This window comes from Coregonus lavaretus (genome assembly GCF_964263955.1).
Source record: "Coregonus lavaretus genome assembly, chromosome: 25".
Taxonomy (NCBI): Eukaryota; Metazoa; Chordata; class Actinopteri; order Salmoniformes; family Salmonidae; genus Coregonus; species Coregonus lavaretus.
Genome location: NC_140012.1, coordinates 35076429 through 35097309, shown reverse-complemented (window position 1 = coordinate 35097309; position 20881 = coordinate 35076429). Strand labels below are relative to the sequence as shown.

At 44.3% G+C, this 20881-nt stretch overlaps 1 protein-coding gene across 1 annotated transcript in view; it reads right to left on the bottom strand.

Annotated features, from left to right (window-relative positions):
• Positions 1 to 20881, bottom strand: part of wdr27 (WD repeat domain 27) — a gene marked incomplete at its 5' end in the record, with an annotated part of 155598 nt that overhangs the window by 118990 nt on the left and 15727 nt on the right. Inside the window, 6 exons of the mRNA XM_084141529.1 lie at positions 2377 to 2466; positions 2708 to 2817; positions 3043 to 3114; positions 3937 to 4012; positions 12062 to 12135; positions 14407 to 14528. Of these exons, the coding sequence (XP_083997655.1) occupies positions 2377 to 2466; positions 2708 to 2817; positions 3043 to 3114; positions 3937 to 4012; positions 12062 to 12135; positions 14407 to 14528 (544 nt within the window). The remainder of the gene's footprint in view (positions 1 to 2376; positions 2467 to 2707; positions 2818 to 3042; positions 3115 to 3936; positions 4013 to 12061; positions 12136 to 14406; positions 14529 to 20881) is intronic.

Genomic DNA, 20881 nt, shown 5'->3' with positions numbered 1-20881 from the left:
AATAAGATCACTTTATTTGTCAAATGTACACAAAGTCCAACCGAAATTTGACTTCCACTTTATCCCAACCCCTCCGAAAGACACACATACATTTTCATTGTGCTAACCCAAGCTGTAATGCCATGTACTGGCTCTGATAGTTTCTCAAATGGCACCCTATTCCCTAGTCCACTACTTTTGGCCAGAGCTTCATAAGGACACAGACAAAAGTAGTACTCTACATAAGGAATAGGGTGCCATTTTGTACGTAGCTATTGTCTTTTCCAGAAAAGTTCCAGAAACTATATTATGGCTAGCTTGGCTTAGTAATGTGAAAAGGGTATTAATTAAAACCACAATAGTGAACCTGAAACCAGAGTATTGGACAGCTAAACAGAGTGAAGCTTACAACAACATCCGCACAGACACTGACATTTACTTTTATACATCCACTGCTCTAGGAACACTGTCATGTCTTTAGTCTCAGTCACAGGAGAGAACTATTATAATGACCCTCTGCCCTCTAGTGGAGCCAGTCTAACAGCACCTATCCAAGCCTGGCCTACAGTACTGTCCTCTAGTGGAGCCAGTCTAACAGCACCTACCCAAGCCCTGGCCTACAGTACTGTCCTCTAGTGGAGCCAGTCTAACAGCACCTACCCAAGCCCTGGCCTACAGTACTGTCCTCTAGTGGAGCCAGTCTAACAGCACCTACCCAAGCCCTGGCCTACAGTACTGTCCTCTAGTGGAGCCAGTCTAACAGAACCTATCCAAGCCCTGGCCTACAGTACTGTCCTCTAGTGGAGCCAGTCTAACAGCACCTACCCAAGCCCTGGCCTACAGTACTGTCCTCTAGTGGAGCCAGTCTAACAGCACCTACCCAAGCCCTGGCCTACAGTACTGTCCTCTAGTGGAGCCAGTCTAACAGCACCTACCCAAGCCCTGGCCTACAGTATGCCAAACCACCCATCCTTTCATTGATGTATGACATACACTGACAGGCCATACTAGTCTCTGTCTTAGCTGTTAAGAACCCAACCACACTGACTGACTGTCTGACTGGCGTTTGTGTGTGGATGGCAGGGCCAGATATTTAGAATCCTGTGTTCTTCTGACTATAGACAGCTCTATAAATCAACACAATTCACCTCCAAGAGAATGCTTTTAGCGATAGTGTCTTGGAACTATCAAAGCAAGCGTCAGGGATTTGTGTGTGTGTGTGCGTGCGTGCGTGCGAGCGTGAGGGAGGTTGTGGGTGAGATGGAGTGCAACTGTTGAGCAATATCTTAAATTAACTCCAGAAGCGGTTAGGAAGACATGTTGTTGTAGTGCCCATCTGCGGAGGAGAGCGCAACACATCTTTCTCCCTTCTTTCCAAACCGTCGATAAGTCCTTCTCTTTCTCGGAAGAAGGTAAAAGACAACATTTATCAAACACCTAACTCACGCTCACCTTGTGGCAGAGAACCAGATAATGCTTCACCATCACCAGGAGGTAATTTGTTTAAATCTAGAAGTTAGAGGATATGGGTGGATGTTTGGATCTTCACCTGAAGCCTTTCATCTTGAGCCTCTGGACCTGTTTCCAGTATCGTTTACAATCCCAGATTAAATAAGTAAATCATCATAGGCTAAGCCTACCCTGTATCAACAGTAAAGAAAATCTCTGATAATAGTTGAGTTCAAATAGCATTCTGAAGAGTATTCACTTAATTCACGCTATATATGAAAACAGTAATGCAGCATTAAGGCAAAGGCCAGCAACACTCACTCCATCAAACAGTTCCTAGCATACAGGCTAAAAAGCCTGTAAGATTTTAAAGTGAATGTGACTCTGGTGCAGGATACTACTTCATCATGGATAGGGAAGACTTTGGGGCTTGGATAGCTTGGGCTGAGAACAGTGTGAAAATAAGCTAGGTAGTGATTTAGTCTGTTTTCCACTAGGCTTCTAAAAACAGGGTTATAAGCTCAGTTCCTCTCTTTAATTGTCAGCCATATAGTAACTAAGCTTCACCCTCAGCAATAAAGTGGGAGAGAAAGAAAAACAATCCTCTCCACAGCGGCAGAAAAAACATTACCAGTCAGTTGCGTGGATTCTCCTCAGAGCTAGAACGTCATTCCTCAACATGATCGACAGGCGAGATAGATAAACAAAAACGGTGGTTCAATAAATAATAAAACAAATAACCATTAATCAAAAACCACACTCCGTCCTGTTCTTTGGGTTTTAAGGTTTCGGCTGCTTTGCTTTTTTGCTGAGACTTATTTGAAAGGAGAGTGAAAAGGAGGAAAAGGGAACAGTGGACCAAAACACTGTCTTGAGGTCAAATAAACACAGCTTGAGAGGTTTCTAATCAGTGTGTGTGTGTGAGTGTGTGTGTTCTTGCCCCACTACCTGTGTAAACTGCTGGACTGCCTGTGAGGGAGGACTTGTACAACAATACAGATCTGTCTCCCAGACCACACAGAATCTGCTTTCCATCTCCTGGGCAGAGAAGACAAAAAAATATATATATATATTAACCCAATATATTAGCTTGTATGATTCTTGGTAAAGCAAAAACAGAACATTTGAAAGTATGGTAAAAAGAGAGAAAGAAAGCGAGCGAGCGAGAGAGAGAGAGAGAGAGAGAGAGAGAGAGAGAGAGAGAGAGAGAGAGAGAGAGAGAGAGAGAGAGAGAGAGAGAGAGAGAGAGAGAGAGAGAGAGAGAGAGAGAGAGAGTTACCCGAGTATTGAAAGCAGCAAACTGGTGTAGGGGTTTTGACTGTACTGAGGTTAGTGTGTGGGACACTGGGTGCTGCAGTGTCTCCTGGGTAATCACTAAAGAGACATCCTCTAAAATAAAGCAGAATTATGTTGATATTCATATAGAAAAAAACTACAGAAATGTTGTACAAAACAAAGGGCCGGATTCCCAGACTAGGACTAATCCTACTCCTTGTCTAAAAGCATGTTCATTGAAGATTTTCCATGAAAGTACTTTTTAGGCCAGGTCTAGGCATTGTACTGTCTGAGCAACCGGCCAGCCATAAATATATCTGGACATGGTGGTCTGCTTACATCTTCTTGTTGGTCTTTGTAGGTCCTGGGGTCTTCTTCTGAACATTGGTCTTGGGTGAGAACATCGTCATTCTGAAAAGCAAACATATTTATGTAAAATTGCATTTTCTTCATTTGATCAAAGCATAATATAAACTTAACTTCAACCCTGAACCCTAACATATGGGTATTAATATTGATGCAAGAACAGGGGCGGACTGGCCATCTAGCATTTCGGGCAAAGGCCTGATGAGTGTGTTCGTTTTTTTGTGCAAAATTAGCATTATTTTGCTAATAATGGGGGTGGGGCCTCAAGGAAAAAAATTTGACTGGTGTATTAGAAATGCCAGGGCCGATTTCTGGTCCCAGTCCGCTCCCATGCAAGAAAACATGAAAGAGAGGGATCAGCATTTTATTCAAAAACTTTCCACATAAAATGTGACCAAAGAATAAATGAAGTGCAAGACTTGGACTGGCAACTACAACGGTGAACAGAAACAACACTACCCAGGACCAAAGACAACAGAACAACCTCCAGAACAAAAATACACAATCTAGGCCACGATAACACACTGCTGAATTACTAGAATCTGTTAACATGTACGAAAATAACACTTGTCTTAGTTAACACCTATGTAAAAAGACAGAAAGAAATGTAACAAAAACATAATCCATCTAATATGAAGGCTATTTTAATATTACAAGTCACCCTTGTAAGGTTTTGTGTGTATTTTCTCTGTGACTTATTTCCTTGTCTCTATGATGTAACGTGCTATTCCAATGGGTTGAAAAGGACCGAAAGTCTTGCTAATAATAATAATAACCGTTGGGACTCCCCTCTCACATACACACTCACACACACACACACAAACGCACGCACGGACGGACACACACACACAGACACAAACAACCTACCGGGGAGACTGTGTGTATCCTGATGACTTGACCTGTGTGTGGAAAACTAGAGGCTGCTCCTTCACACCACATTTGTCTGAGCCTGAGAGGGAGAGGGATAAGACATGTAGAGTCATTGATAAGATATGCAGAGATTTATATGAACCCTTCATTCACCAACAGTATGAAGTAGTTATATTCTACCTCATATGATCATCATTAGGATAGTACAGATGTCTCTGTCTCTGTCCTCATGGAGTAAGGGAGTGAATGATGGTCTGTCTGTGTGTCTATGGGACATAGCCCATTGCTCCTCTCCTCGCTGTCAGAACCTTCACTTCTCTGGAGTGGAGAGTGAGCTCACTTTTTCCACAGCCATTAAAACATGTGTGTGGTTTAAAAAAAAAAAAAAAACGTATCCTGTCGTCCGCAGGCAAAATAAGGAAAAGTCAAATAGCCTCGTAACAAAGAAAAGCTCTAATAACGTTACACGTTACGTTTGAAAAAGGAGAGGCGGTTATTTTGTGTTTTCTGGAGCATACTTTGATTGCTTTGCTGTTTTAACAAAGTAATTTGTTCTTAACTTTTTTTTAATGAATGTTAAATCTGTCTTTGTATAGTGACACACTTCCATAAAATAAGAGCTGAACTGCACCGCACTGCTTTTGCAGTAAGGTAACTAGGGCAGGCCTAACAGTGCTAACTGTAACTCTGGACTAGGGTTGCAAAGCTAGCTAATTAATGAAAAAAGCATCTAATCAACAATGGCATTATTTTCAATTAACTCTGCAACTCTTCCAACTATTGTATTTTTTCACAACTGCCACCAGTTTGACAACAAAACATTTACAACAAATACATATAAAATAAATAAAGTGTTTAAGAAATATATAAAAGACATTTCATGCTGAAACCCTCATATTAAACACCAATGGTATTCACCAAGTTGATGGTTTATATTTGGGATCATGTTTTACAGCTTTGTCATTCTGTTTTTTATTTGAAAAATAATCTTATTTGATTTTATAAATATATTGTGTGATAAGGCCACACAGAGGGCCAGAGACAATTACAGACACCTGTGATTATCTGAAGTACCCAAAAAGGCCACTAGATGTTATCTGATAAAATGTCATATATTCCTTGAAAGTTACTAGAATTCTGGTAGTTTACTGGTAAACTTAGAATGTTTCCAATAATATACCCTCCATTTGCAACCCTACTCTGGACAGATAGCTGGGATTGGACTGGCATTTAGGGCTTGACTATGGGCCAAGAAAAAGCATTGAGTGAGATTCAAGCCTCCAAGTATTGTAAAAATGGTAGGTAGTGGTGCAGTGTGCCAGCTGTCTATTCCGTAATATAAGCCTGCCTCTGTGTGACTGTATGGCTGCATTGAGACTGGAGGCTGGAGCGAGTCCACAATATAGGGGGGTACTGTATTCCGATCTGGCGATTTAAGAAATCAAATCAAATTGTATTGGTTGCGTACACATATTTTGCCGATGTTATCGCAGGTGCAGCAAAATGCTTATGTTTCTAGCTCCAACAGTGCAGTAATACCTAACAATACAAAACAATACACAAAAATCCCAAAAATAAAAAATAAAGAAATTAAGAAATATCAGAACGAGCAATGTCAGAGTCCGGAATATAAATATATAAATATGTATATGATGGTGTGTATACACAGTATGGACAGTATATCTGAATAGAAAAGGTGTGTCCAGCAGTTGTATAGGATGAGCCTTCACTAGAATACAGTATATACAGTACATGTGAAGTGGGTAAAACAGTATGTAAACATTATTAAAGTGACTAGTGTTCAATGACTATAGACATAGGGCATCAGCTTCTAAGGTCCACGGTATAGTACCGGGTGGTTTCCGGCTAGTTACAGTGACTAAAATCAGGGCAGGGTACTGGGCGGAGGCAGGCTAGTGGTGACTATTTAACAGTCTGATGCACCTGTACTGTCTCCACCTTCTAGATCTTAGCGGGGTGAACAGGCCGTGGCTTGGGTGGCTGATCTTCTTGGCTTTCCTGTGACACCGGGTGCTGCATTGTGCCCCTGAAGATACGTTGGGCTGACCGTATCACTCTCTGGAGAGCCCTGCGGTTGCGGACGGTGCAATTGCCATACCAGGCGGTGATACAGCCCGACAGGATGCTATCAATTGTGCATCTGTAGAATTTCGTGAGGGTCTTAGGGCCCAAGCTGAATTTATTCAGCCTCCTGAGGTTCAAGAGGTGTTGTGTGGATTTACCATTTCAGGTTGTCAGTGATGTGCACGCAGAGGAACTTGAAGCTTTTCACCCTCTCCCTGTCGATGTGGATGAGGGTGTGCTCTCTCGGCTGTCTCCTGAAATCCACAATCAGCTTCTTCGTTTTGTTGACGTTGAGGGAGAGGTTATTTTCCTGGCACCACTCCGCCAGGGCCCTCACCTCCTCCCTGTAGGATGTCTCGTCGTTGTTGGTAATCGTCTGCAAACTTGATGATTGAGTTGGAGATGTGTGTGGCCACGAAGTCATGGGTGAACATGGAATACAGTAGGGGGCTGAGCACGCACCCTTGTGGGGCCCCTGTGTTGAAGATCAGCATAGGGGAGGTGATGTTGCCTACCTTCACCACCTGGGGTCGGCCCGTCAGGAAGTCCAGGACCCAGTTGCACAGGGAGAGGTTCAGACCCAGGGCCCTGAGCTTAGTGATGAGCTTGGAGGGCACTATGGTGTTGAAGGCTGAGCTGTAGTTGATGAACAGCATTCTTGCATAGGTACAGTGCATTAGGAAAGTATTCAGGCCCCGTCGCTTTTTCCACATTTTGTTACATTACAGCCGTATTCTAAAATGGATTAAATAAATAGAAAATCCTCATCAACCTACACACAATACCCCATAATGGCAAACAAAAACTGTTTTTTTAGGAATTGTTGCACATTTATTACAAATAAAAACAGAAATACCTTATTTACATAAGTATTCAGACCGTTTGCTAAGAGACTCGAAATTGAGCTCAGGTGCATCCTGTTTCCATTGATCATCCTTGAGATGTTTCTACAACTTGATTGGAGTCCTCCTGTGGTAAATTCAATTGATTGGACATGATTTGGAAAAGCACACACCTGTCTATATAAGGTCCCGCAGTTGACAGTGCATCTCAGAGCAAAAACCAGGCCATGAGGTCGAAGGAATTGTCCGTAGAGCTCCGAAACAGGATTGTGTCAAGGCACAGATCTGGGGAAGGGTACCAAAAAAAACTATGCAACATTGAAGGTCCCCAAGAACACGGTGGCCTCCATCATTCTTAAATGGAAGACGTTTGGAACCACCAAGACTCTTCCTAGAGCTGGCTGCCCTGGCAAACTGAGCAATTGGGGGAGAAGGGCCTTGGTCAGGTAGATGACCAAGAACACAATGGTCACTCTGACAGAGCTCCAGAGTTCCTCTGTGGAGATGGGAGAACCTTCCAGAAGGACAGCCATCTCTGCAGCACTCCACTAATCAGGCCTTTATGGTATAGTGGCCAGACGGTAGCCACCCCTCAGTAAAAGGCACATGACAGCCCACTTGGAGTTTGCCAAAAGGCACCTAAAGAACTGTGAGAAAGAAGATGCTCTGGTCTAATGAAACCAAGATTGAACTCTTTGGCCTGAATGTCAAGCGTCACGTCTGGAGGAAACCTGGCAACATCCCTACGGTGAAGCATGGTGGTGGCAGTATCAATCTGTGGGGATGTTTTTCAGCAGCAGGGACTGGGCGACTACTTAGGACCTCAGACTGGGGCGAAGGTTCACCTTTCAACAGGACTACGACCCTAAGCACACATCCAAGACAACGCAGGAGTGGCTTCAGGATAAGTATCTGGATGTCCTTGAGTGGCCCAGCCAAAGCCCGTACTTGAACCCGATCGAACATGTCTGGAGAGACATGAAAATAGCTGTGCAGCGACACTCCCCATCCAACCTGACAGAGCTTGAGAGGATCTGCAGAGAAGAATGGGAGAAACTCCCCAAATACAGCTGTGCCAAGCTTGTAGCGTCATACCCAAGAAGACTCGAGGCTGTAATCTTTTTTTATAAACATTTGCAAACATTTCTAAAAAACGGTTTCTGCATTGTCATTATGGGGTATTGTGTGTAGATTGATGAGGGGGGGAAATAATTGAATCCATTTTAGAATAAGGCTGTAACGTAACAAAATGTGGAAAAAGTCAAGGGGTCTGAATACTTTCCGAATGCACTGTATTCCTCTCGTCCAGATGGGAGAGGGAAGTGTGCGTTGCGATGCCGATTGCATCAGCCGTGGATCTGTTGGGGCGGTATGCAAATTGTAGTGGGTCTAGTGTGTCGCGTAAGGTTGAGGTGATATGATCCTTAACTAGCCTCTCAAAGAACTTCATGATGACAGAAGTGAGTGCTATGGGGCGATAGTCATTAAGTTCAGTTACCTTCACTTTCTTGGGTACAGGAACAATGGTGGACATCTTGAATCAAGTGGGGACGACAGACTGGGATAGGGAGATATTGAATATATCCGTAAACACTCCAGACAGCTGGTCTGCACATGCTCTGAGGATGCAGCTTGGGATGCCGTCTGGGCTGGCAGCCTTGCAAGGGTTAACACGCTTAAATGTCTTACTCACGTCGGCCACGGAAAACAACAGCTCACAGTCCTCGAGAGCGGCAGTGGCCCGCGTTAGCGGCGCTGTGTTTTCCTTGAAGCGAGCGAAGAAGGCGTATAGCTTTTCCGGGAGCAAGGCGTCGGTGTCCGCAACGTGGCTGGCTGTCCCTTTATTATAATCTGGGATTGTCTGGAGTCCCTGCCACATAGGTCTCATGTCTGAGCCGTTGAATTGACTCCACTTTGTCCCTGTACTGACATTTTGCCTGTTCTACTGTTCTCTCCTAGTATGAAGATTACTAGCTGAATGTGAAAGACAAGTGCCAGCCTGCCTGAATGCCTGCCTGCCTGCCTACCTGTCTGTATTTCTACCTGCCTGTGTGTCTGTCTGTCTGTCTGCCTGAATACCGGCCTGCCTTTCTGTCTGTCTGTCTGCCCATCAGTCCGTGTGTCTGTCTGTCTGCCCATCTATCTGTCTGCCTGCCTGTCTGCCTTCATTCCTGCCTGTCTCTCTGCCTGCCTGCCTGCCTCTCTACCTGCCTGCCTGCCTGCCTGCCTGCCTGCTTGCCTGCCTGTCTGTCTGTATGTATGTACGTTAGTCTGTCTGTCCTTCTTTATGTATGACTGCCCGTCTGTCCGTTCGTCCGTCTGTCTGCAACACAGTACACTGACTGATTGACTGACTGAAACCGACCACAGTACACAGCTCGCCAGCTGAGGGGCAAAAGATCATGCGCACACACACACACACACACACACACACACGCACACACACGCACACACATACGCACACGCATACACACACCAGGAAGGGCCTGGAGAGAGGCCTCATCACCACTCATTCACTCTCCTAACCCCTCGCTCTCTTTCCTCTCTCCTCTCCTTTCTCCCATGCATCTCCCCCTCTCTCACTTTCCTCTCTCCGGTCTGCTCTCCCATAGCTCTCAGTGTGGAAACTCTGAACAGTTTCCCCTTGGCTTGGACTGTCTCCCTGAGCAGTGAGCACAGGTCCTGGTGCAACATTACACCATAAACTACAGCCTACCCGCAAAGTACTGTATGGAATCTATAGAAAGGCAGTGGAGCATAACTCTTGCCACAAAAACAAACACCTACTCTGACCTCACTGGTAGGAGTGGAACCATTTTCTTCTTATGTGGAAGATGTTGTCACACAAGACAGGATACAAATCAGAAACTTTTTAGTGGTTTCAAAGAATCCACAAAACATTTGTAACTATTCTATAACAATAACACACATGCCAGGGAAAGTCATTGATTTGTGGCCTTGTTTTGCAAAACAACTTGAGGATCATTTAAATCAAGAACGTGCTGTCATGTTGTCCATCTATTTCGATAAACTCTCTCTCTCTTATAATTTGTATGTAGAACGACTGAGGAGCTCAGTTCTGGTGACTTTTTAAAAGGACATTCTACTCCAAAATGAATTAAAATAAGTATGCTGACACCATCTAAAATAGAATTTCCACCTCCAGAAATTAGCACAATAGCACATTGTTAAAATTATTTTAACATAATGGGCCATGTACAGTATATAGCCTATGCATGGTCCATGTTATCAGGTATGCTATTAGCAATCAACATTATCACCTTTAGAACAACTGATGCAGCAAAGTGCAAATAAATAGGCTAAAGCATGGGGTTGCCTATCTGCATTTACCCTATTGGACTAATCATTAGCCATCTCAAATGTGATCTTTTAACTAGTTATTATCATATTTATGAATTTTATGTCCCAAAAAACTTGCATAAACACTGAATATGATGTAGGCCTACCTGTTAGGGTAACTCGCCACCTGGGGTAAAAAGCCCCCTGCCTGCACTTCTCACAGAAACCACTTCATGACACAATTTTCCCCCCAACACTTTCCCTGGTTTCCACTACTCTTGCTCAACAAAAAATATTATCTATCATCACAATTTTATAAGTCATTCCAAATAAATGATTTTGAGGTAGAGAGGCGTTGTACCACAAGTCACCCTACAATTGACCGGTGTTACATTTAGCCCCAATCAAATTGTGGAGCGGTAAAGTGCTTAACCATGCTTCTGCTAAAAAACCTGTTCGCGCATATTTAGGAGTTGAGAAATAAATAAAGTAGGAATGGAAAGCTGGGATTCCCCTCTTTTTAACAAAAGCCATTAAAACTGCTGTTTTCGCAATTGCAATAATTGTTGTGCATTGACTGCTTGTCAGAATGCATGTTTCCCTCTCTATGGCACATACAACATTAATGTACCACGAGAGGAATATTTATCTAGCATAGAACAACAAGCCGACTATTAACTATTCTACTATGGGGTGTTCGATTTTTCTATGAATTACTCGTTTTGTTTGTAGAGGAAAAGTATGTATGTATAATGTTCTAGCATCTTCAAAATGCGCCTCAGCAGAAATATTTTTTCATGTTCCATATTATTTTTTTGCGTGGCGGCAATGATTTTGCTGTGGCGCAGCACCACGGCAAAATGAGTGCAGGGTTAACACTGCAACTCTGTGTGTGCAATCTGAGGAGCTGAAAGTAAAGTTATTCTAAAATAATGCATCTAAATCACTGATAGAATAATTTCAGTCAACATACAACATATATTCCTTTTTGTACAATTCTGTATTAGCCTGACTACCCATCCACATTGCTCCAGCCAAACCCCACGTCCACTAGCGTTTCTTCTGTGGAGCTATCAACAGAGCAGTGGAATTCAATTCAGGATGAGTCATCAGGCAAACTCTGTATGTGCAATACACAGGAACTGAGAGGAACCTAATAATGTATGCTTCATGGGTATCTACTGTCATGCAGAGGAAGAAAACGTGTCTGTTCAGAAGTTTGGCCATCCCATCTGTTGTGCAGAGGAAGATAATGTGTCTGTCCAGAAGTTTGACCATCCCATCCTGTTATGCAGAGGAAGATAATGTAATAATCCCATCCTGCCCTCCATATTTTCAGATAATGATGATCAGTAGCTTTAGTCTATGCGGTTGCAACTAGCCAGGGGACGAAGTTACAGTATCGCTAGTAATAATAGATGTAAAATCCCACTATGGAACATGATACAATTTAAGGGAGGTGACCTGTAGCCAAACTAAGTAGTGGACATGCCAATCATAAAAGAAAACCATACAACGGACCGGTCATTCCTTTAAATAATATATATACCTAATACTGTTATATGCCATTTAGTAGACGCTTTTGTCCAAGTGAATGCATATTTTACACATGTATTTTAGTATGGAAATCAAACCCACAAACCCTGGTGTTGCTAGCACTACACTCTTACCAACTGACCCACACCCGACCACAAACTCAAATTCATTCAACTGTGGTTCTTGGGTAACACTGTGTGGGCTATAACATGTGGTTGTGTGCATTAGTGCTTGAGTGTGTTTATGTGTGACGGGGTAAGCCCAGTTTGTGTGTGTGTGTGTGTGTGTGTGTGTGTGTGTGTGTGTGTGTGTGTGTGTGTGAGAGGGATAAGCCGGGAGGGTTGACACTTGCTGCTGACCTGTTTTTGTGGGAGGTTTAGGATCCTTCTTTTTCAACTCAGCGGTGAGAGGAGATTCAGCCATCAGAGGGGCACTAAAAGAAGGAGGAAAGGAGGAAGAGGAAAACAACTAAATTGCTCCTTTGCTACTAGAAATAAAAAAGCTGTGTGTGTGTGTGTGTTGCATTTTCCAATGGATGGTTATGGTTGAATAACCCCCGCCACCCACTTTCTCAGCAGTATGATACTGTTGAATCAGCACAAAACTACCCAGTATAAAAGGTTTAGAATAGGTATTTAAGATGATAATGGCAGGGAGAGCAGGAGGGGATGGCGGATGAGGCTAGGGGGGCACACAGTCAGCTGTAAAGTGAAGTACCGGAACACACACACACACACAAACAAGCTGGGTGGTGCCAGTCGGGTGCCCTGGCATACGTCTGTGTGAGAGGCACACACACATACACATGATGGCGATGGATAGACCATGTAAAGTAAAGTACCCCTACCCACACACTGCGTGCCAGTCGGGTGCCCTGGCATGCGTCTGCGTGAGAGGGAGAAAGTGCTGTTTCTCTTTCCTGCTACTCTTTTATGAGTCAACATGCCCAATTACACTGAACTAATGGTGCCAACACACCTCAAGCAGCAACCGGTATAGTGAATGGGGTTTGAACCACCATAGATACACATGCACGTAAGTAATTGGTTTGAACCAATGTGTGTACAGGGCCCAACCTTATTACTCTCTGTTTAACCCTGCAAAACCATCCATACATTTACATTTTAGTCATTTAGCAGACGCTCTTAACCAGAGCAACTTACAGTTAGTGCATAAATATTTTTTTCTTCATACATGCCATGGAGTTACATAATTGTGAAATTGACATCTTATTTTTCACAGTGCTGTAAGGTCAAGCTGAAGACAGTTTGCTGTCAAAACTTTGGTTGTTAATTGTATTGCATCAGTGCGACAGTGTGCAACTCTCTCTTATTTTTTGTAAAGTCTTGGCCCAATATGAGTTTAGACATTCTTTACAGTTCATACTTTATTCATTACAGTTTACACGGTCTTCGATGCACAGAGACTCTCATTTGTTAGAGATGTCCACATGGTTCGTACAGACAGTGGCAAGTCAAATTCAAGGACTTTCAAGTATTTTTCAAGCACTAATATTTATTTTCAAGGACCATCAATTTGTAATAGTTCCTATTATGCAATTGTTTCTAGTCACCACCGGATGGCAATATATCGCCACAACCTCATGAAAGAAACAACAAACTTACTTTTCATCACTACCTTAACAGTTCTACTCAATAATATGTGTTTCACTACCTATTTACTACATACATGAGCGGTACATCAGTACTGATGATGTTGACTGATTTCCTTATATGAACTGTAACTCAGTAAAATCTTTTAAATTGTAGCATTTTGGGTTTATTCTTTTTTGTTCAGTGTACATGATAATAATATTAAATAGTTTTATATTTAAATTGTCTTTATATTTTACTAAATGTTTGGTCCCACGGGCTGTCCCAACACATAATGACATGAAAGTGAATTCTGACATTAAAAGGCCCTTAGTTGACTCTAAAATGTTGTATTCTATACCCATATGAAGAGAAACAAGTTATTAATGTGTTTGATAAGATTAAAGATTCTCTCAGGGGACACTATTTACATTTTAGGGGACCCCACATGGGTCCCGGACCCCAAGTTTGGGAACCACTGTACTACTAACATCTCTCCCTGCTTGCTTCAATGCTTCCTCTCTCTGTGTATCTCCTTTGCCTCCTTCATTGCAGCCTGACTCACCACTGTCTGTCTCACTACTCTCTATAAAGTACAGGTATTTTGTTATGAGAACTTATAGTAGCCCATCTTTTGATTATAGCTAACTTAATTTCAGTCAACTTCTCCTGCTAAGGTCAGGCTCCGTTCAACGTTTGCTTCTAACTTCATCCTTCTAACCAGCTAGTTATAGCTAGCTACCTGGCTAATAGCCAGAGCCCTTGAGCTACCTAGCTAGCTAGACATCTGACTGAAATATCAGCGACTATTTACCAGTTGAGTCAGGGTTTTTTTGTTAGCGGGATGATATCGATGTGACGTTTGGCGCCTAATCAGTCAGTTCTGTAAAACTCGGTATTCCGCCTGGAAATTAATTAGCAAGACCAATTCATTTTTCTAATATTTTTCATATTAACATATTTGATCATTTTCTGTTCTCCTCTCATTTTAATTCAAGTACTTTAAGCAACTCAAGCACCTAGTGCGAACCCTGTGTCCACTACACAGATATACCCTCCACCCCAAACAGGATCTTCCCCAGAAGTAGACAGAAGTACACACACACACACACCTGGGCATGACGGAGATCCCCTCCAAGTGCTGACAGAGGTCGTCCACGGACCCTGACCCCAGCAGTCTCACCTCCAATACAGACAGCAGGGCCTCAAATAGAGAGGTCACCACAAAGATCATCTGGAGGAAGGGGGAGAGAGGATCAAATTATGTGAGTACTGTACTGTGACTGAACCCTTTTACTCTGTGAGGAGCATAGGTCATTGACAAATGTACTGTATGAGGAGTACTATATATTAGCGGTGTGAACGTTTAAACATTTAAACGAAATTGGGATCCTTAACGTTAAGAAAAATCCTTTACGTACAGTTGAAGTCGGAAGTTTACATACACTTAGGTTGGAGTCATAGTGAGCGGCAGGCGAGGTGAGTAGTCATGCTGTACTTCGCTCCGCAGGTAATATGACACATTACATTACAATGGAACGATTTGATTAGTGTAATGTTAGCTAGCTACATAGTTGTATTTGTATCAAAGATAAAGGTGTAGTATAGAGAAACTATCGAGGTTAGCTAGCCAGCTACATTCGTTCGCAGCGACGCCGTTTTTCAAACAAAGTCAACACAGCAGCCATTGCTAGCTAGCCAACACTACCAGCTAGCAGTACTGTAGCAACTAAATACAATATCATTTTAGCCAGCTACATTCGTTCGCAGCGACGCCGTTTTTCAAACAAAGTCAACACCACAGCCATTGCTAGCTAGCCAACACTACCAGCTAGCAGTACTGTAGCAACTAAATACAATATTTTAGCCAGCTACATTCGTTCGCAGCGACGCCGTTTTTCAAACAAAGTCAACACCACAGCCATTGCTAGCTAGCCAACACTACCAGCTAGCAGTACTGTAGCAGCTAAATACAATATAATTTTAGTCAATGAGAATTTTGCAACATAAAGCTTCCCTTTCTGAACATTCGAGATGTGTAGTCCACTTGTGTAGCTAGCATGACTGACTTTGTGCTAGCTAGCCAACGTTTAATTATTGCTGCGTTATGAAAGGAACTAGACACGGACACGAATTATCTGTTTAGTGTGTTAACACACTATTGGTAGTTTGTTGTAACCAAGTATTGGTGCTAAACCGTGTGTTATTGGATGCTAGCATGCTAGTTAGCTATGGCGTCATAGGATACGGTGCCCTGGGCGGTTTTCATGGAAGAATACTGTACCAAGTTAGCTAGCTGAATAAAGTAAGTTCGAGTCTATTCCTAGAAACATTGAACCGCTGTAGTTTACAACAATTATAATTTCTAAAGTGGAAGTTGGGAGAGTTATATTCGGGTGTTTAAGTGAAACAATTATAGTTTCTGAGGTGGAAGTTGGGAGAGTTATATTTGGGAGTTGTGGTGAGGGAGGCCCCGCTCTCTCCTTTCCCAGATGTTTAGTTCATTTCATTCCGATCTCCTCTGCATTATTGTAGCCATTTGCTGCAGCCTGTCAACTATGCCTCTGCCTATCCCTGTTCTCTCCTCTCCGCACAGGCTACACAAACGCCTCACATCGCGTGGCTGCTGCCTCTCTAACCTGGTGGTCCCTGCACGCACCACCCACCTGGAGTTCCAGGTCTCAGGCAGCCTCTGGAACTTCCGTTCTGCTGCCAACAAGGCAGAGTTCATCCCAGCCTATGCTACCCTCCAGTCCCTCGACTTCTTGGCGCTGACGGAAACATGGATTACCACTGAAAATACTGCTACTCCTACTGCTCTCTCCTCGTCTGACCATGTGTTCTCGCATACCCCGAGAGCATCTGGTCAGCGGGGTGGTGGCACAGGAATCCTCATCTCTCCCAAGTGGACATTCTCAATTTTTCCCCTAACCCATCTGTCTATCTCCTCATTTGAATTCCATGCTGTCACAGTCACTAGCCCATTTAAGCTTAATATCCTTGTCATCTATCGCCCTCCAGGTTCCCTTGGAGAGTTCATCAATGAGCTTGACGCCTTGATAAGTTCCTTTCCTGAGGATGGCTCACCCCTCACAGTTCTGGGGGATTTCAACCTCCCTACGTCTACATTTGACTCATTTCTCTCTGCCTCCTTCTTTCCACTCCTCTCCTCTTTTGACCTCACCCTCTCACCGTCCCCCCCTACTCACAAGGCAGGCAATACGCTTGACCTCATCTTTACTAGATGCTGTTCTTCTACTAATCTCACTGCAACTCCCCTCCATGTCTCCGACCACTACTTTGTATCCTTTTCTCTCTCGCTCTCCTCCAACACTACTCACTCTGCCCCTACACAGATGGTAATGCGCCGCCGCAACCTTCGCTCTCTCTCTCCCGCTACTCTCTCCTCTTCCATCCTATCATCTCTTCCCTCTGCTCAATCATTCTCCCTCCAATCTCCTGATTCTGCCTCCTCAACCCTCCTCTCCTCCCTTTCTGCATCCTTTGACTCTCTATGTCCCGTATCCTCCCGGCCGGCTCGGTCCTCCCCTCCAGCTCCGTGGCTTGATGACTCATTGCGAGCTCACAGAACAGAGCTCCGGGCAGCTGAGCGGAAATGGAAGAAAACTAGACTCCCTGCGGACCTGGCATCTTTTCACTCCCTCCTCTCTACATTTTCTTCATCTGTTTCTGCTGCTAAGGCCACTTTCTACCACTCTCAATTCCAAGCATCTGCCTCTAACCCTAGGAAGCTCTTTGCCACATTCTCCTCCCTGCTGAATCCCCCCCCCCCCCCCCCCCCTCCCTCTCTGTGGATGACTTCGTCAACCACTTTGAAAAGAAGGTTGACGACATTCGATCCTCGTTTGTTAAGTCAAATGACACTGCTGGTCCTGCTCACACTGCCCTACCCTATGCTTTGACTTCTTTCTCCCCTCTCTCTCCAGATAAAGTCTTGCGACTTGTGACTGCAGGCCGCCCAACAACCTGCCCGCTTGACCCTATCCCCTCCTCTCTTCTCCAGACCATCTCCGGTGACCTTCTCCCCTACCTCACCTCGCTGATCAACTCATCCTTGACCGCTGGCTATGTCCCTTCCGTCTTCAAGAGAGCGAGAGTTGCACCCCTTCTCAAAAAACCAACACTCGATCCCTCTGATGTCAACAACTACAGACCAGTATCCCTTCTTTATTTTCTTTCCAAAACTATTGAGCGTGCCGTCTTTAGCCAACTCTCTTGCTATCTCTCTCAGAATTACCTTCTTGATCCAAACCAGTCAGGTTTCAAGACTGGTCATTCAACTGAGACTGCTCTTCTCTGTGTCACGGAGGCTCTCCGCACTGCTAAAGCTAACTCTCTCTCCTCTGCTCTTGTCCTTCTAGACCTGTCTGCTGCCTTTGATACTGTGAACCATCAGATCCTCCTCTCCACCCTCTCCGAGTTGGGCATCTCCGGCGTGGCTCACTCTTGGATTGCGTCCTACCTGACCGGTCGCTCCTACCAAGTGGCGTGGCGAGAAGCTGTCTCCGCACCACGTGCTCTCACCACTGGTGTCCCCCAGGGCTCAGTTCTAGGCCCTCTCCTATTCTCGCTATACACCAAGTCACTTGGCTCTGTCATATCCTCACATGGCCTCTCCTATCATTGCTACGCTGACGATACACAACTAATCTTCTCCTTTCCCCCTTCTGATAACCAGGTGGCGAATCGCATCTCTGCATGTCTGGCAGACATATCAGTATGGATGACGGATCACCACCTCAAGCTGAACCTTGGCAAGACGGAGCTGCTCTTCCTCCCGGGGAAGGACTGCCCGTTCCATGATCTCGCCATCACGGTTGACAACTCCGTTGTGTCCTCCTCCCAGAGTGCGAAGAGCCTTGGCGTGACCCTGGACAACACCCTGTCGTTCTCCGCTAACATCAAGGCGGTGACCCGATCCTGTAGGTTCATGCTCTACAACATTCGGAGAGTACGACCCTGCCTTACACAGGAAGCGGCACAGGTCCTAATCCAGGCACTTGTCATCTCCCGTCTGGATTACTGCAACTCGCTGTTGGCTGGGCTCCCTGCCTGTGCCATTAAACCCCTAAAACTCATCCAGAATGCCGCAGCCCGTCTGGTGTTCAACCTTCCCAAGTTCTCTCACGTCACCCCGCTCCTCCGCAACACTCCACTGGCTTCCAGTTGAAGCTCGCATCTGTTACAAGACCATGGTGCTTGCCTATGGAGCTGTGAGGGGAACGGCACCTCCGTACCTTCAGGCTCTGATCAGTCCCTACACCCAAACGAGGGCATTGCGTTCATCCACCTCTGGCCTGCTGGCTCCCCTTCCTCTGCGGAAGCATAGTTCCCGCTCAGCCCAGTCAAAACTGTTCGCTGCTCTGGCACCCCAATGGTGGAACGGGCTCCCTCGCGACGCCAGGACAGCGGAGTCACTCACCACCTTCCGGAGACATTTGAAACCCCACCTCTTTAAGGAATACCTGGGATAGGATAAAGTAATCCTTCTACCCCCCCCCCCCCCCCAAAAAAAAATAAATAAATAAATTGTAAAGTGGTGATCCCACTGGCTATAAGGTGAATGCACCAATTTGTAAGTCGCTCTGGATAAGAACGTCTGCTAAATGACGTAAATGTAAATGTAAATAAAAACTTGTTTTTCAACCACTCCACAAATGTCTTGATAACAAACTATAGTTTTGGCACGTCGGTTAGGACATCTACTTTGTGCATGGCACAAGTAATTTCACTTATAATTCACTGTATCAGAATTCCAGTTGGTCAGAAGTTCACATACACTAAGTTGACTGTGCCTTTAAACAGCTTGGAAAATTCCAGAAAATGACGTCATGACTTTAGAAGCTTCTGATAGGCTAATTGACATCATTTGAGTCAATTGGAGGTGTACCTGTGGATGTATTTCAAGGCCTACTTTCAAACTCAGTGCCTCTTTGCTTGACCTCAGAAAAAAAATTGTAGACCTCCACAAGTCTGGTTCATCCTTGGGAGCAATTTCCAAATGCCTGATGGTACCACGTTTATCTGTACAAACAATAGTACACAAGTATAAACACCATGGGACCACGCAGCTGTCATACTGCTCAGGAAGGAGACGCGTTCTGTCTCCTAGAGATGAACGTACTTTAGTGCGAAAAGTGCAAATCAATCCCAGAACAACAGCAAAGGACCTTGTGAAGATGCTGGAGGAAACAGGTACAAAAATATATATATATCCACAGTAAAACAAGTCCTATATCCACATAACCTGAAAGGCCGCTCAGCAAGGATGAAGCCACTGCTCCAAAACCACCATAAAAAAGCCAAACTACGGTTTGCAACTGCACATGGGGACAAAGATCATACTTTTTGGAGAAATGTCCTTTGGCCATAATGACCATTGTTATGTTTGGAGGAAAAAGGGGATGGCTTGCAAGCCGAAGAACACCATCCCAACCGTGAAGCACGGGGGTGGCAGCATCATGCTGTGGGGGTGCTTTGCTGCAGGAGGGACTGGTGCACTTCACAAAATAGATGGCATCATGAGGAAGGTAAATTATGTGGATATATTGAAGCAACATCTCAAGACATCAGTCAGGAAGTTAAAGCTTGGTCGCAAATGGGTCTTCCAAATGGACAATGACCCCAAACATACTTCCAAAGTTGTGGCAAAATGGCTTAAGGACAACAAAGTCAAGGTATTGGAGTGGCCATCACAAAGCCCTGACCTCAATCCTATAGAAGATTTGTGGGCAGAACTGAAAAAGTGTGTGCGAGCAAGGAGGCCTACAAACCTGACTCAGTTACACCAGGTCTGTCAGGAGGAATGGGCCAACACCCAACTTATTGTGGGAAGCTTGTGGAAGGCTACCCGGAACATTTGACCCAAGTTAAACAATTTAAAGGCAATGCTACCAAATACTAATTGAGTGTATGTTAACTTCTTACCCACTGGGAATGTGATGAAAGAAATAAAAGCTGAAATAAATCATTCTCTCTACTATTATTCTGACATTTCACATTCTTAAAATAAAGTGGTGATCCTAACTGACCTAAGACAGGGAATTTTTACTAGGATTAAATGTCAGGAATTGTGAAAAACTGAGTTTAAATGTATTTGGCTAAGGTGTATGTAAACTTCCGACTTCAACAGTAGATGCAGAAAGTAAACAGCACAGCGGGTAAATTTTCGCAACAACTAAGAGCGTTGAAGCGCGAGGCTCAACTTCGCTGTTTTGGTGCCCTGTCTACCACGCTGTGAACAGCGTAAAGCGAACCCCGTGCACATGCGCAGATCCTGTGTGTGTGACTGTGTGAGAGCCAAGTGTTGCATCTCGCTCATTTCAGTATCCTAGCCTATTCATTGATGATAGGTCCTGCTTTATTGAAATTGTGAGACATTGCAAGCCAAGAAATTGCGAGATACAGCCTTCTATTGCGAGATACAGCATTCCATTGCGAAATACAGCCTTCTATTGCGAGATACAGCATTCCATTGCGAGATACAGCATTCCATTGCGAGATACAGCCTTCCATTGCGAGATACAGCCTTCCATTGCGAGATACAGCCTTCCATTGCGAGATACA